The sequence below is a fragment of the Falco biarmicus genome, chromosome 13, assembly GCF_023638135.1.
Source record: "Falco biarmicus isolate bFalBia1 chromosome 13, bFalBia1.pri, whole genome shotgun sequence".
Classification (NCBI taxonomy): domain Eukaryota; kingdom Metazoa; phylum Chordata; class Aves; order Falconiformes; family Falconidae; genus Falco; species Falco biarmicus.
Genome location: NC_079300.1, coordinates 7,535,899 through 7,554,343, shown reverse-complemented (window position 1 = coordinate 7,554,343; position 18,445 = coordinate 7,535,899). Strand labels below are relative to the sequence as shown.

The window sequence follows — 18,445 nt, the reverse complement described above, 5'->3', positions numbered from 1 at the left end:
AAAATCACTTTTTAGAAGTTTGAGTTTGGAAGACTGAGATTTGATTTGGACCAAACTCAATTCCTCAGACTTAACTGAAGTTACTGCATCTTTTAAACCCTGACAAGTTTCTATATACATAAGCCTGCTTCATCAAACAATTTTGTTTCTTTCCCTGGGATGCTTAACTCTGCTGAAAGCAGCTCCGTTCCAAGTCTTCAGTATATAGAAAAATCCTATTTCACTTGCCTCTGAGGCAGTTTATTTACACAAGACCAGTACAAAATTAAACAATAAATTAAATCTGAGCATGAGTTCATGATTGGGTTTAAACAGACATCTGTTTCTGAGACAACAAAAAAAGCTATTTTATTTAAAAAAAAAAAATATCACTTTGGAAATATGAAGGTGATTTTTCTTTCCTGCATCATTTACTTTTGCTGTAATTGCAGTAAAAGTTTCAATCCAGTTCAAACAGCTGCAGCTGACACCAAAAAAACCCAAAACAAACCAACACAGAAAGGGAACAATCCAAGTTTCTTAAACCCAGCAGATGACTTTACAAACAGACAAAAGCCAGGTTTTATTGGACCTTATCCTCATTTAGAGGGAGCACAGCAGTAACCATACACACTGCAGAACTAGGACACAGACATTAAACTCGGTAAAACATTTTCTTTTAGTCTGCATTAAAGACTAAGCAGTAGAGAGAAATAAAGCTACAATGGACTCTCCTCATTACATATATAAAAGAAACCAGAGAACACAATACCCTAAGGCTACATTCATCTTGATACTTAGACTCCTTTTGGTTTTAAAATCAGTTTTATTCCTCTCTTGCTTTTGGGCAGATCTAAAGAAGAAAACCCACCTCTTCCACCTTCACAGACTCTGTTCAGGAAAGGTTCCTTGACTAAGGTAAATGACTGGAGAAATAATACAATTATTGCCTGTGAATGTTTCACCAACTTCCCAGGTTAGGAGTACAACCACATACTGAAAAGGCAAGAATCCTTATCTCTAATATTTATTATTTATTTTTTCTTAAAGCTGAATTCAGTACTAAGCTTAGTGTGTAAACAATCCTGAACTGTAACCACTGCCCTTTTGTGTGTAACCACTGAACACGCAAAAGGTATTGTACAACTTTCCCTCACTACTCATTTGTCTCTGTCATGCTCTGTAGGAGGGGCAAAAATTAACAAAATAAAATTATATATCCAAGGGGGCAGACAATGTGTTTTGCACACTTGATTTATGAAAAATGGCTGTAGGCAAAACAAGATCACCATATTGCATGTGTATATGCACAATACCCACCCACCACAAAGCCTCCAAGTATGATGGATTTCAAGTCACAGATGCACTAACTCCTATGCTTGCAAAAGCATGCAGGTTTGGGACATGATTCACAGATACGTAACCCGTATTCTCTAATCTTCAGCTGAAGAGCACAGTGGTAAGAAAGACTTGTTTACAGACCCTTGAGATGTTCCTCAAGGATGCAAAGAGACACCTTCAGCAAAGCCAGAACGTCAGAACGTGCTGTTTCCTGACTCTTAAGACACCCAGGCCAACACTTGAGCATAGAGTTTGCCCTTAAAAATACAAAATGCAGTGTTATCAGAATAAACAAAACAAACTGCATTTATAAGCAAAGTCTCAGCTTCCACATTTGAGAAAGACTGTATTTAGGATAATGTAAATTCAGGAGCCTAGATTATTTTCCCAAGATATTTGACATCTTAAAATACTTAGCACTTCCATTAGTCAACTAAAAATCAAATCATGTAGATAAATTTTTATTTTCAATTATTTTAAAAAAATATTAAACCAAAACCCTCAAGAATTCTTTTATGTAGTGAACAGATATCTGCATTATAAAAGGAGTTGGAAATGTCATAACACAAATTATAACACAACACTGAAGTAACATACAAGGAACCCGTCGCTTCCAGATCACCTCTGGAGAGTGCTTAGGGATAGTTCGACTGACATAGAGCTTTAAAGCATAAGAAAAAAGGAAAAGTGTTCACTTAACTGCTGTACACAGGGCACTGAAGTAACTAATCCCTCTTTCACTCAGAAACTCATCCTGAATCTTCCACATGTGGTAGGAAGGAGGTAAACATGAATAATTACATCAAGACTTGCATTTAAACCTGTTTTACAACACTAGTATTAGTACAGAGCCTGCAATATCTCAGATGGACAGCCAGCTGGGTATTTGAAAAGTCTGTCTTGAAACGAGAAACATCCTCAGGAAGGCAGAAACTTACTCCCCGCTGTCAGGTTCCCATCAGCGCAGGGGAAGCGGCTGGTGCCACCAGCCTTCATTACACACCATGACCGTAGCAGAACTGGTTTTTAAGCAGATTATCACATTACTTGTTTTGTTCATCTTTCTCTTCCAACCTTTCAGTTCCCATCTTTCATGGTAAGAGTTTTACTCTTCCTCTTGGATTTCAATAGCTCAGCACATTCTAACCTCACATCTTAACAAAGCTTCCTTTTGTACAGAAGACAGGTTTTTTTCCATTTCATTTGAACACTCTCTTCTACTGTTAGAAATGAGCCAATTAAAACCACAGAGGTACTTGTAAGTAGTCCTTGTCGCTATCGTGTTTACCTTTGCTAAGATAAAGGCACTTGAGAATTACTGACAGATTTTTAACCCCACCATGCCTGTGGAGCTCAAGCAGTTCCTACCTGCCCTTCTCAAATGGGAGTCTAAGGTAAAAAGTGATTTGCACAAAGCCAGACAAGGGGGCAACCCAAGCCCATACAGAAGATCAGTTACTTAACCAAAAACTGAAACAAGTCCTCTTCTGTCTTAGCCCATCTATGGCTCTGAGTCTTCAGAGTACAATTCAGCACCTTGCTTTAACAGGTGCCAGCTACCGCTTTCTTCTTTCTCTTCCTACCTAAAGGCGCCTATCTCCCTGCATGTAAACATCAGAAAATTTAGTGGCATTCATCTATTGTTAGAGCAGACACCATGTTACAGCAAACAAAAATTCTCTCCAAAGCAAAAGCCAATTAATTGCATGTCTTACATAACCAATTTTTTAAAAGGAAACAAACAAAAAAAAGCATAAGTTAATTGCATTTTAATATAAAATCTTTACACCTTTTGCAGATGATTAGGTTATTTCACAGTTTATTATAAAACATTTTCTGTTGTCATTAACTGAAAGTTAATAGTTTTCTGGTGTGGTGGCTTGAGTGTAGGAACTGCAGTGACACACCAACATGAATTTTAAGTTGCTGCATACAGCAGCAGTACAAACCTGACCTTCCAGCCAGAAACAATACATAAATAAATGGGAGTAAATAAAAATTAGCGCTTTTTCAAGGTATTGAGCTTCCCTTTGTCATCAAAATAAATAGCTCAACACATAAACAGCAGAACTTTTCTGGAGTGTAAGGCCCAGATTACATGGCTAAAGGGTAACTGCAGAGGAATGAAAAATCAAGGCAGCTCTGGGTTCTCAATCCGGGAAGTTTTGAGGCGTTTCAATGGCTTTACATTTCACACATCTAATTTTTTTCAGAACATGAAAGCAGACAAAAAATATTATTCAAGTAGTACCAGGACTCTTCAGAGAAGTAGAGTGGTAGTTTTAATTTTACAGAGAGGGCTCTGCAGTCAGAGCCACCACCTTAGTTTTGTTCCATAAGGAGAATGCAGATGCATGTTTTGATTTAGACATTTAGTCTTATATCAAAATATTTAACTCAGAACTTGCTATAGAAATCCTTCAGAAACTGCATCAATTGCTCCATGTCCTTGAAATGGCCACAGCTGTCTTCCACAGTGAGGTTCATCCTAACAAAACACTCGATGCTCAGACAACACATTTCGTCTCTGTGTGTTCTTAATAGGCTTCCGTTTACCTGCTGGAGTGCAACCTGTCAGTTTGGCCACATTAAATGCCTGCAAGCCTCAGTGATATTTCTTCTACCCCTTTTGTTCAAGGCTAGGCAGAGTAAAGTCAGCCAGAAGGGTTCAAGCACCAATACGCCACTGGCAGACACTATACGGGGAAGCAATTTCCTGCCAAAGATTTGGCAACGGCTACTACAAGCTGCCTCTCTGAAGTCATCTTTGTCCTACTTTGCTTAGTTTACTTATTCAGTAAGAGGTCACAGCATCACTGTAACATGCACAAAGTTTGAGAAACTTCAGATGCCATTTGGTACTGGTGCTACCAACAGGGTGCATGAAGATAAAAAGATGAGAACATAAGTAAAACCAACACACACAAGGGGAGAGAGGTGCATCTACCCCTTGCTGAAATAGGGAGAGGAGTACAGCATTTCTCAAGGGTGCTCTGGGAGTTTCCTTTACAGCCTACCCACAAGCTATAGCTTTACAGACATGCTTCCTTTCAACATATTATTTGGCACTAACATCAGGCTCACTGCATCTTTGTTTTGAGCCAACTAAAATAGCACCAACTTGCCATGAGGCTCAGGATCACACAAACTGTCTCCTTGCTTTACACAATGTAGACATCTGGAGAGCCAGGGAGCACTTTTTGGTCCCCATAGGCACCTCCTCAGTACTCAAGTCTCCATCACTCTTTGCCATTGTGGTGAGTTGCCCTCAATGGTCCTTGCAAGGGCCAGTTGTTTGGAGGTCTTTGACCCATTGTACTCTATGTAACTCCAGTTTCCTCCTGGATAGGAAAGAATCCCTTCCTCCATTTACCTCAAAAAAGGTGGGCACGAAGCAGCATCTCCTCAAAGACCATTTTGGAATGGGGGAACAGAAAGGGAGCTTTATCCTACTCTGCCTACAAGGATCCTTGTACTGAAATTTTGAGGAGAGTATACCCTGTATTTCCAGTCACCTAAAATGACCGCTTTTGGGGATCACCTCGGTTCTCTCTCTTTCACCTGCAGTCAAACCTCATGAAGCATAAGCAGACATGCCATGAAACAGCACATCGGGCTCTAGGCCTTATGATTAGAAAGGTAGTCTGAATTTCTAATGCTGCACTCGTTACAAGCTGCTCAGAAATTCAAACTTGTTAAAAAGCTCTTCCTCCCACTCTGTGACATCTGAGTAAGCGCTCACTGTGCTGAAGAGCAATGCTAGCTTTGCCACTGACTCCAGATCAGATCAAAATTTCAATGTTACTATTTTAAGCTGGACTTAATTTTTTTATACTAACACCAATTGTCTAACAGTCCCGGTTTAAGGCAAGAAGTACACAAATAAGGTTCCAGCTTTTGTCTCATCTGGCCCTTGAAATTATAATTTTTCCACAACAAAGCCAGTTGTATTGCAATTGCAATTTTAAATGTACCTCTAAGACAAGAAACATATTGTATACATTATAGTGTCCCATGGTGAGAAAGGGTCTTTGATAGAATTAGAATTTGCTTTCTTGCATCTGAAATGCAAATTTCTCTGGAGATGGCTAAAAAAATCTGGTAAGAAACAAAAAACTCTTCAGCAATAAAATATTTTTAGTACATAAACAAACCAAAATATTCTCATTTGCATATGGTACATCTTCATCTCCTGTGACATTTTTTATTTTTATCTTACATGACAATGCTACTCTCAAACTAAATAACCAAAAAAAGCAGGCAACAGTTCTGATGCCAGATGCTGAAGATCAATAGCTATTTCCCAAAGTTTATGGCATAATTAAAATTTGTAACAGGAATAATTTTCTTTTCAACCCCTCAGGCTAAGCCTAGAATTATTGACTAAGTCAAAGTTATGTAGTGTAGCATTTTTTATTATGTTTATGGATAATATAAAGGATTTTACAGTTTTTACATGTAATCTGATAAGTATAGAAACAGTAAATAGGAAAAATTCTCTCTATCAACGAAGCAACAGTTATAAACATTTTGTTGTTTAGGTATGTAGAGGACATAGGTTTATTTAATTATCTGCTAGTTAACCATCAGCTATACTGCAGCGTACAGGTGGATGGCCAGAATGCCCATGAATTAACAGCAAATTGAATGTACAGTCCCTTAGAACTCAACAGAGCCTTTGTTACAGGGAGGCAGCATCCCAGGAATGGCGTGCAAGGTTCCACAGTTGTTAAAGCTGCCAGGAGCTGGAGTAATACAGTATCTGCAATTTAATTTGTTGGCATATGCGAATGGCTTTGTATTTATAACCCGAACTGCCCACCTATGCTTTCTTCCACCCAAGGCATACTGAGAAGAGACTTGAAGAGAGAAAGGAGAGTGAACAAGAAGAGAGCGCAGTTGATTAAGGACATCTACGCACAACCTCTGTGAGGAGAGGGAAAAAACGATTCTGCCACACTACCAACACTGCCATGATTTGGGTTTACTGTAACTCTCAGGCGTTCAGGTCAAATATACCCAGTTTAGACGTTAAAAGGTGTATATTTGTTTCCTGTCAGCCCTAAAAATTCAGCCTTGGGCAGTGGAAGTCTAACTGGATTATTCCCTGCTCATGTGTCTCAGTCGATGCTAATAACAACACAGGCCAAACTAAACCCTCTGAAACCTGTGCAACCCCATTACTTTCACTGCATTTTCACAAATAAAATATAACCAGAAAGTTGGTAAACATTTCTGCTGATGAAGCACAAGAATAAACACAGTCTGACTCAGCCCCTCTCTGCAGCACTAGCAGGAATAAAATGTGGTAAACTTAATTGTGTTATGAAGGCACATAAAATCTGAGCTTACACAGACAGCAGAAATGCCACTTTTATACAACTACTGTTTGAAGAAAAAGATGAATATACATACAAATTGACAAAGCCAGCTATTATGAAACTATGCCTAGTACTATAGATTCACAGTAACATTCAGGCTAAAAACCTCAGCTCCGCTTTCTAGGACTGTTTCCACAGGGATGGATTTAGTTAACTTTATGTTATGCTTTTTATTCTCCTGAATGCTAAGAAAAGCTTTAGTGTATAACCAAAATATAACCAGAAACATGAAACTGGAAAAAGGCAGAAGCTGCTGCAGCAACACTGCAAGACTGGACTCCTAGCACCGAAATGCAGGTCCAAAGGCACCCCATAGATCTGCACCACCTGAAACACATCCTCAGGTAAACATGACAGTGGAGATAGTGGACTCTTAAAAAAACACAAATTAAAAATTTGAGCCAAAAGCTCCAACACTGCTACACAGAACATGCCCATCTTTCTTGAGAGAGAAGAACATGGCAGGTGTCCTTAAAGCTAACCATTGGTTTCCAATGGTTTCTAGCTACTTTCCTGATGGAGATCATGTAAATCTTGCTTCTCTGACTGCTGACTAAATGCAAAAGCAAAAGTTCTGCATTTACTGTTCCCAGTTTCATATGTTCCACAACCATGAAATTCCTAAATATTGTCACAACTATAACATAGACATTAAATACAGCTGAACTGCATCCTTATAGAGTTCTTTTTCTCTGAAATAATGAGAACTAGGAAATACTGTAACAGGTAATGAAATCACAGTATTTCTGAAAAACATGCGTCCTTCTTTAGCAAACCATGCAGCATTTTGTTCTGTGTGGACATGTCCACATTTCCTCAATATTGCACAGTTTGTGTAATTAAAAATTAATCTTAGGATATGAAGATCTGAAGTCACTGAAAAGTAATTAAACTTGTTTTCCTTCCCTGCCCCCTATACCTAAGACATATATTCAGCTTCATCTACTGCTGCATAAATCAACTTTATCTTCAACAAAATCTTCTGGAAAAATATGCTTCCAGAAGAACATCTGAAATATCCACACTTGCCTGAACATTGTCAAGTTCACCTGACAGAGTCCATAAGCCTCACTTCCTTAGTAAATAAGGTTAAAAGAGCCAAAATCGCCCAGATTTTTTACTTCAGATTTTACCTACTTGTCATGAATATGGACACATAACGATTGAAACCTGTACACGATGAACATCACTAAGACAGTGCAAGTCTTTACACAGTGCACTTCACCTCTTTTCAAGGCAAGTGCAAATGACGTGACATAAAATGTTTTCTGTGTCTGTCATATTCTGATTGACAGCCTTCACAGGGTGCTTTTAGTTTAACAAATCACAAACAATTTCAGAAGGGTAAATTCAAGCAATATGCCTTCTCTCGCCAATAGCCTGCTTGGCCTTATCATTAGAAACATGTGTGAGATGGAAAATAACTCAAATGCTCAATAAGATTTCCTTTTGCTAATATACAGTTACTTCATACACCTCGAGATACACAATACATAGTAACATATATATTATGGCTATCTGGAAATGCATAGTCACCCAAAACCACTAGGAACAGCAGGAGAACTAAGAAAACCAAGTCTCCAGATTTTGAACAAATCTACAATGACATGTTTCAAGTTGTTCAAAATTCAATACATACTACATAGGAGACCATTATTGCACAGGTATTGTGCCAGCAGTCTTTTTATTTTACTTAGATGTCCTAAGTATCTGATGTTTCTCCTACTGGTTTGAATCTAACTAAAATAACAATGACAATGGTATAAAAAAAAAAAAGGGGGGGGGGGGGGGGGCGGCGGAACCGGAGCAAAAAAATACACACATGATCATGGAAAAGTAGAAATTCTTTCAATAAAGTCTACTTTATGCTACTTTTTCATCCTTACTTAAAGCATATTATATTACAATGTAATGTGACTACATTACTGTCAAGCTATGACCATGAATCTAATGGAATATTATGAATATCGTTAAGTATGAAAAGAGTAATTAAGGGACCAGGTCAGGGGCAGGTTGGGGGATGACACAACAGGGGGGGAAAAAAAGCCCACACCAAAACTAAACACTTAGAAAAACCGATTTAAATACCTTGATCACAATGATATTGCAATGAAGAAAACAACCTTACCTGTCTTCTATAAAGCGTATCTCAGTCAGCAACTCAGTGCCCCACAGAATGCTGTTTAGGATACCGTCCCAGGATCACACCACTGTGTTTGTGGTGGAGATCAGTGGACATACTGTTTTTCAAGCAAAAGAAAAAGACTAATCAAATAAACCCCCCTCACCACCACCACCTTTTCCACCAGGACTATGGAATGCAATCCCTGCACAAAGGTGGAAAAAATTCCAGCCACTTCCAGAAAACTTCCAGTACCTGAAGGAGGAGGAAAAAGACACCTTGTCTGAACCTGGTATGAATGCACAGCACTCTGCAGATTACGAAGCAGTGTTATATCTGCATAAGGTGTTTACATAAACCTTGGGGTTTTTTGCCTGAACTGCTAAAACCACGTTTATATTCCCTCTGTGTCAACCTCAGTTCTTTACTTTTCTCCAGAAAGCGACACGCTTTCAGAGAAAAGAGGCATGGGAACGGCCAAAATAAATATAATGCTTACCACACACTCTGTGCAATGATATATAGGGGGAAAATCCAGCAACTGCTATGGGATCACTTCCCTGCTCGGCAAACACCAAATCTGATAGTGCCTACTGCCAACAAGAGCTTATTTCTGCATTTCGTAGACTTTCAAAGTTTAAAGTAGCTTTACAATCAAGATCATGAGGAAATGTTTTTGGACACTTTGCAAGCATCATCCTTTTACTATACATCTACTACATTTTCAATTTCAGTTCTATTTATTGCAGCAAGATGTTGCTATCTTGTTTCATTTTCAGGCATATATATTAGGATGCAATCATCTGCAACATACCCCTAAGAACTGGTAAGGACTGTAACCGCAAAAAAACAATAACACTAAGCAGATTGGGAGCTGGAAGTCTTGGGTTTGATATCCAGTTATGTAGTGGATTCTCACCATTGGAGAAAGATTCACTGTTCCCGTGCTTCAATTTATGCAGTTTTCTCAGTTTCAATATGCTCATGTTAGTGAGGATATTTCTGTAGAACTGAAATTTCAAACCCTGATTCATGAGCACGTATAAACTGGGAAATTAAAGCTGGTTTTTTTTTTAAAAAAAAAAACATATATATATATATATATATATATGTGATAAAAAGAGTTAAAAGCACCCAGAAAAAATCAGAATGACTTCAGCTGAAGTCAAAAGAGTGCTCTGTGCTAATCCAGCTGCTCATGGCTCTGCAGGACTATTTGAATCTCCTATTTTTCACAGGACCAGGATAGTGATCAGAACATACTTCTCCAGCTCTCTAGATTCACCACTTTGAAATGAAAGTAAAAAATCTACAGGGGGCAGCAATAAAATGAATTATTTAAAATTACCCATTGTTACTGTACCCAGTTGGGGAATGGAGCCAATCTGTATAAGAAATGCTGTCAGAGGAAACCCTCACTACTATCATTCATAAAGAGCCAAGAAGGGACCCCGTGATGTTCTGCTAATAACTGTCCAGAGAGCAAACAGGCACTCAATTTTGAGGACTGAGGTCATCCAACACAAAGGGCAGAGGAAGTGTTTCTACAATGGACCTTCAGAGTTACCACCTTTTGTTACAGAATCCCACAGTTAATAACTGCAGCTGATTACAGCACTTATTAGCGTCATTCAGAGTCCTGCTCAAACACACAAACCTGAAACAAAACTGACCTCCATACAGCCTAGCAATCAGGGTAGACCTGGTGGCCAAAAAGCCCCCTCATTAAGAAAGGGAAGCTTGAGACTGAAAAGCCACCCTTCTGAAATTCACTTTCTGGGACATTCCCTTTTTAATTCCCACTGCCCCATACAAGCATGCTACGTTCTTTATGTAGGCTCTTGGTATTTTCCTATCCCCTTTCTCAGCAAAAAGTTGTAGCTACCTCTTTTAGACCTGGCCTGTAAATGTTTCATGAGACTACATACATATTGATCTAAAAATCAACATCAGAAAGCAAGAACAAACCTAAGGAACATACACTTCAGAGCTGATCCAAAGCCCAGATAAACTACAGAAGAAATCTGAACTTGCTGGAAATTATTAAGAAATACTATACTTATTTAATCATATGTTTATATTAAGGACATATATAATGAAACCACTTATAAAAATGCTTTATACATGTTAATAAGCAGCACATACAGGAGCCCTGAAAAAACAGTTATTTTCAGGATGGTATATTAATAATGCTCATATGACTGTTCTCAGTCTTGCTCACTTATGGTGCCTCCCAAGAACTGAAAGAACAAGCTGCTTTGACATGAACTTGTCAATTTAACTCTGTCCTCCATGGGCCGGAAAGGCAAGCATGTATTACACACACTTAGCAAGCGAGCAAAGCTACTGTGATCATCTAGCAACATAATACAGTGTAAAATCAATTACAACTCATGTACAATATCATAAAATAAAAATTTACAGTAATTGCATCTTGTGGGGCTAATATTGTCATACTCTCTGGTAAACCGTACTTAATTTACAGGAAGGCTGAAAGCAAGAACTTGTGTGAAGGAATGGATCTTGATTCCAGAAGCAAAAAATCCAACAAGAACAAAAAAAGCAAAAAACCCAAACCACCGCAAAAATACAAGATATTCTCAGCTAGTTGCAGTGCATTTTTGGAGGGCTCTCAGTGTGCTCACTTGAAAAAGGAATCAATTAGTGGCTGGCAGTCAAAGTCCAATTGTTCTGGGCTTTGCTCTTTTCAGTTGTCACACCCAGGCTGCAAGCATCCGCAGAAATGGAGGTCTGAAGCATTTACAGAAGTCGCAGAACAACAACGGAATGGAACCAAGAGCTAATTTATTCTCTGAGCTTACTGTACTTGGTGCAAAACAAAAATGCTGTGACGGCAGCGTGACCTTATATTTTCTGATTGACCAGATGGTGAGAATTACTGATTTATGTAAGCCCCGAGCCTTCTTCACCATCTGACGGCTGTTTGGTGAAATCAAATAAAGGTCTCTGCGTAGTCTTTAGTGCACAAACCTAATCATCGCAAGACCATTATGTTGTGCCCTTAGAAGAAAATGCTGCAGGGAAAGGCAAGGAGTGAACAGGACCGAAACCCTTGGATCCACAACAAAGGGCTTTTTTACATAGCAGAACACAGACACATGGGTATAGCACAGCAAGTTGGTTCGTGCACCTGCTGCCCAGGCCGTATCTCTTTTGCTAATGAATAAGTGAAGCCAGCCTCCAGGGCTGTCAATCTGGCACCTTTAGTTATTCAGACAAGCGCAAAGTTCTCTAAAAATAAATAATACGAAAAGAAATACACGTTGTCTCACTTGCAGTGGTTTTGACAGGTATCCTGAGTAATGTTAATTCTTCCACCTTTTCTTCCTTAAAAAATACCAGTTGAATCACCAATTATTTTGGACAGTTTCTAAAAACAAGCACACATGGAAATAACCCAGTACATCAGATGGATGGCAACTGGAAAAACTTAATGCTGGGAGTGTATGTGTGTGTTTGCATGCATGTACACACAGAACATTTTTATTTTTAAAAAATGGTATTACTGCACAGCCCTAATTCTCATCCCATTTCCACTAATGAAAATCAAAAGGAATTCCATTTGACTAAGCTCACTCATACTAATGGAGAAAAGGCAAAAATTAAGTCAGAATCACTATCACGGTTCCCAAAAGACCTGTATGAAATGCAGTAGGCCTGAACACATTTTACATCTGGTTTATCAATATAATTTTATTAGCAACAGTGAAATAGCTCCTTACTTCCTTCTGAAGTAAGATCAGAATTACGCTGGATATATTTCTGAACAGAATACTCCTGCAACCACAAGTCAGATCCTGAATGGAGAGACAGAAGAAAGAAACAATAGCAATTCTCTCATGACCAGAAATGGTGTTTAGACGATTACACTACTGAACATTGCTGTTGCTTTTTTCAAAAATAAAACCTGGATCAAAACTGAATTTACTATTTTTTATTTTCTGTGTAGTATGTACATACTTATTAATACACACACACACAAAAGGCAGTGGAATAGTTCTCTGTGAACAAAATCTGCTCTGGCATTAACAGAATTATCCCCAACTAACATAGGTCTGAGATGTATCTGAATCCCAGTATAACACGCTTGCATGTATATAAAGAATAACTTCACAGGAAAAATAGCAACACATCTTCTCATTGCCTAGAAAGTTACCATTTCAAGTCCTGGAAAATAATTTGCAAATTTTGTAATAGATTGAAGATTCTTGCAAACCCCAAAATAGATACAAAGCTTTATCCCTGGCTGGTATGCAAAGTGTAAGAAAGAGGCCAGAAAGAACCTGGTAAAGTCAAGCAAAAGAAAAGCACAGGTTGAATGTCAGGGGAAAAAAAACACTGAACGCTAAGAAGATAAAATAATGGAATAATTCCTCAGGAAGATAATATTTCCTGGGACGCTAAAACTGCCTGTTGAAAGAAAAAAGGGCTACTGGGAAAACATTCTTTCTCAAAGCAAAAGCTTGACATTAATGTTGCAAAAGAAGGACTAAGCAAGATTTATGAACGGTTGTGTTCAGGCTTCTATTGAAAATTTAAAACACCTAGGAATGAATACTCTGTTCTTACAGTTACTCACACAAGTGCTTACAAGGGCTATTTTGCATGCGTGTGTTGGTGTTACTTAGCACAGCCCACAGAAGAAAACAAAACAGCAACAATCCGGAATAAGCCAAGACTACAAAATGCAAATAGTATCTTTCATCTTTATGCATCTGCCATGCCCAGCTCACAGGCAGCAGGTACTCAATTTGTGTAAAACGGTTGTGCAAAGCATTTCCTATCCAAAAAAATATTTGCATAAGACTGAACTAAGTTACAGAACAGTACCCTCAACATCCACAGACACCTGAAGTTTCAAGCCACTTGTGTTGGCAATGCAGTGCCAAATGCTTACGTGATCTTATCAGGCCTTCCCTTACCCTTCTAAATTCATGCCATGTTATTTTTAAAAACAAGTTTTGCAGAGATGATGGATGTGGATTTCCTCCTTTCCCCAAAACACATGCACATGCAAAAACACACCCCCTGATGTGGACGCGCAGCACATGCTGCAACAGCCCACAGGAAAACAAGCTCCCACATGCAGAGACTAACAATGCCCCGAACCTCCCAACAGCACAGCATTTCCCAGGTCGAATGTGCTTACCTTGTTGGCACAGGCTCCGTACACTAGATTCATTCTCTCCCATTTCTAGAAAACAATAAGCTGCCCTGTAAGGAGCCAAGTCGTTTTATCGAGTTGACTTGGTCACTGTGCAAGTTTTGACCTCCTGACTTTCAAGTGTGCATGGTAACCGTACACCTAACTTTCTTCTGTGAATAATTACTATCTTGCTTCCTGAGCTACCTGGGCTTGCCTGACCTGTTTCTCTATAAACTGACATCACATCCTTTGATCTCCTTTGATTAACATGTGCTTCAGGCAAGGCTGCTTTGTCTCCTCTTGGACTCTCCTCCTTATTTGTTCCCCACCCTTTCCTTTCACTTTCACACAGACAGCAATCCCAAGACATTTTCTCTTTCGCAGCAGGTGTTTTAGTCAAAATGCCAAAGCCTGCAGAATGTTTGCAACTGATTTTATAGATCCTCTAAATTTTCATTTCACAGGAAAACTAAATGCTAACTATATCAAGCCAATCTCTGTGGGATGGGAACTCCGCAGCCACAGCTCTCCACCACTGAGAACAATGATTGCCACAGACACAGTGCCCCTTGGCGAAATTTTTGCAAAGATCCCAAAATCTAAAACCCACACCCACCCTTCCACTGCCTTTCACCAGGATTACCTCCAAGGAACCACTGTCTTTCACAAGGATTACCTCCAAGAAAAATGCATTACTTGAACACTGTAATTTTGAGATTGTTTTGACTGTGTAACAGAAAGGGCTTCTAAATGAAACAAAAAGGTACTTTGTTTCTCCTCTTTCCCCAGCACAAGGACACAAATTTTTAAGATAATCTCACCCAGTCAGACTTCAAGTTCAGGTCCAAGAAAATATTTGTTCTTTTCTGCTGTGGAAATCAAATAACAGGTGTCTGATGCATTTGTGATCAATTTGTTGAACAAGTACACCTGTATCTCTGCCTACAAAGTTAGCTTTATTTTAACATTTACATTTGCAACTGCCAATGACAAAAATCAAAGAGAAGCCATAGCACTATTTTAAAAGAACAAACAATGACAAATTAAAAGAGCTAAGTAGTTCTCGCAGTGTGAGAGCCAAGTAGTTCTCACAATGTTAACCTCTGTCTGGATTAATCTCAAAATGGTCTAATCAATAGCATTATAATTTTTAATCCAGTAGAAAATAAGTATATTTTTACAACTAAACTGTATTGTATTTTTCCTCCCTTTTTAAGAAAAAGTACTGAAATGATTATTTATTAGAACAGAAACACAGATGGGGAAAACATGAAGTAGTCTTTCAAGATAATTCAGGCTAGATAAAGCATACCTTTAAAGCAGAATTTCTGAAACAAACTATGGCAATTCAAACAAAAGTTTTATTTACGAATAAGAATATCCCCAATCCTCAAGCTAATCATCACACAGGAAGAAGTAAAAAATATTTATGCCCTTTAGTGATTTACTGTCCACTGTTTCCGTGCATGCTAAGCACCTTCCTCATCCACACACACAACTAGCTTTTAGCCATACTTCAATGTCTGACTTTTGCTAGAGAAAGTAAATCAGACATACCAAACCAGAATCATCTGAGCAATGAATTCCAAAAGAACTTTTCACCTGGTTCACAAAAATGAAGGAGTTTACAAGAAAAACCTCATGCTTTATCCTCGCCTGATTATCAAATTAGCCAGCTTAAATGAACCGTTCCACAGTCTGAAAAGGCTTTTTACCAAGAAAGCAAAGAGAAAAGCAAAATGAACTTATATTTGAAAAGGGAGCCTTTCATTATTTTATTTATGTTCATTTAGCTGAGCTTTTGCTAGTTTTCTTCCCCATAATCTGCAGACTCAGCTCCTGGCCCAACATTTGAAGTTAGTGGTTCCTACATTCCACCTCATCCCTCCTCGAATCCCAATTTACTGTCCATGAACCGCAGCTGCCCTAGGCCAGGTTAAAGTCACTGTAGGGGGGGGAGACTCCAGCACATGCCTGGGCAATCTCCCCAGCTGCACAGCAGACACCCAGCAACTTCCAGTTCCAATGCTGAACATTAGCTCGAGATAATTCACTAAGTTTTCACTTGCAAGTATGAGCAAAACATTCAGTTGAAACACCCATATAGTGGCTGGAGGTCTTTTTCAGCTCGGTTCTAATGCACCTTCCTCTACCTCAGGACAGACTCTAAATTCAGTATTTTTTGTGTGTGGAGAAATGCATAAATAATACCTTTGTTGGCTCTGTGATTACTTCAAGAGTAACAAACCAAAGTGGCCTTTCCTGAAAATATCCAATAGTACAGTTAATGAAACAAGCATGCAAAAGTAGATACTGACGCTTCATTAAAGGGCCTGACTATGTCTATTCATGCTTTTCAAATATGCCCCCAATACAAAAGGATATCTGCATGATTTTCCTGAAGCTCAAAGCTGACCAAACACACCTAAAACTGAAAAAGATTTGGACAGCAATCTTTCTTTGTCTCAGCTCTCAAACAAGGCCACTATGGCAAGCATACCATTTACTATCAATTTGATTTGGGAACCAAAACCTAGGTTGCACGTAGTCCTTCCTGGGGACAGCAGAGGAGCCCATACAGAAACTCTTTCTTGACCACCAAACATGGGGAAGTAAAAAATCTAGTGCAGAGTTTGTGTATTCAAACAAGCTTAAGTTGGTCTGTATTTAAGAGACATAATTAAGAAAAACAAGTTTGTTTATCAATGAAGTTCTGGAGTGCAAAACAAAGTATGTGGCAATTAACTGATGAGAGAGAAAGCCCTCTCTAAACACAAACTGTCCATTTCTTGAAAGACAGAAATTGTTAAATACCCTAGATTATTGTAACTTCTAAACACGGGAGAAATCAAAATGATTAGTTTTCATCTTCAATGCTGTACTCTGTGAGGTCCTCCCCCATACAGAGAGAGCTACTAATTCCAAAGAAAACAGAAGACTAAGGCAATAGAAAATAACTATTCCTCTCAGCTACTGAGTACCAACACTTTCCTTAAAGAGCCTGATTTTAGGCTTTTAGCACCTACAGAAGTATTTTGTAGCTTAAGTTCTAGCATTTTATCACATCACCTTCTGTTAACTCTTAAATATTTTTAAGAATTCAAGAGATGAGAGCGATAGTGCTGAAAATACTTCTTCCTTGGAAATGAAGCCTACAAGTGGGAATAGCGCAAAAAGGACTGAAATTCAAGATTTTTCACACTCCCTCTTCCAACAATGACTGATGGTGAGAAATGGCTAGCTTGGTTTTATGCTCTCCTAAAACTGTCTGGTGTGCTCACTTGCGTGCAATGATTTACATAGAGTGCTTTCCAAAGGAGGAGCTCTTAATTCATTCACTCTCTCTAGAAAAACCCAGATGTGAAAATGCAGCAGTTTTGTTCTGCTCCCAGAAGAGAAAGTCGTTCTGTGCATTTACCATACAGCAACTACAACGTTCCTTGATTCAAAGGAGAGCCACCGACAGACAATGATCAGAGACATAATTTGATGATGATATCAATCAGGCCTACAAAAGAGAAAAGCTAGATCTTACGCTCTGCACAGAGCCATGCTGAACAGCCAGATCACTGAATCATAGTGCAAACGTCATACAAGCCTAAGTTCAATGTCTTCAGAAACGTTACCCTCCACCAATAATTAGAAGGTTTGCCAGAGGATGAATATTATCACAAGTTTTCTAGGGTAGTTCTGCAAACAAACAGAGAGGTTCTCACAACTGAAAGCCTTCAGAAAATGAAAGGTTTGCTGTAAGTGCTTGCCAAATTGTTTTCAGGACTCTCGTTTCTACTCAAGAATCTAGATATTTTACAGAATTAATGTAAGCAAAGTAATACCATCAACAGCTGACACAGTTGCTGTCATTCTTTATTGGTAATGCGTTTCAAACTCCCAGAGGTATTACGCTACATAATCTTAAATGTAATAGAAAGGGGTGGTTTTGTTTTGATTGTTTTGGTTTTGGTTTGTTTTTTCCCCAAAAAGAATATAGTTTTATAAACATGAATAATGAGGCACACTTATTACACGTGAAATTGCACAGATAATACAAATCATATCTAGAACTGAAATATAAGTACTGGGACCACACAGAGTTCTTTTTATACAAATCACTAAGATGACTCCCTGATCCAGGCTCTGTGAAAGCTTGCTAGCTGATGACCAAGTGTTTTAAAGCATGTCACAAGGGAGAAGCAGTCCACAAAGTTTCTTGTAATGTACCTGTCTGGCACCGCAGGCTGACTTTTTCACAGGAAAGAATAAAAAGTATTTCACCTTCATCAATGGCAGGAGTGCTAAGAGAGAAGGGTGGTGCCAATTCAATCTCCCGCACAAAAACAGGGAGCACAGGTACTGATGTTCAGGTTTTTATATTGTGAGTGTTTGAGGGTTTGTGTTGTTCTTGCTGGTTATTTGTTTAAGAGCAACAAGGCTATTTTATTTGTTCCATGGAAA

The 18,445-nt window shown here is 38.7% G+C and overlaps 1 protein-coding gene across 8 annotated transcripts in view; it reads right to left on the bottom strand.

The window, feature by feature from the left end:
- NAALADL2 (N-acetylated alpha-linked acidic dipeptidase like 2) overlaps positions 1-18,445 on the bottom strand; it is a 507,046-nt gene that overhangs the window by 374,770 nt on the left and 113,831 nt on the right. Inside the window, exon 1 of one of the 8 annotated variants that reach the window (XM_056358616.1) lies at positions 13,994-14,284. The exons of 5 other annotated variants lie outside the window; for them this stretch is intronic. In XM_056358616.1, coding sequence (XP_056214591.1) covers positions 13,994-14,036 — 43 coding nt within the window. In that variant the 5' untranslated portion in view covers positions 14,037-14,284. Of the gene's footprint in view, positions 1-8,789; positions 8,904-13,993; positions 14,285-18,445 lie in introns of those variants that run through there. 2 more of the 8 variants (XM_056358609.1, XM_056358615.1) reach the window with 2 other exon arrangements.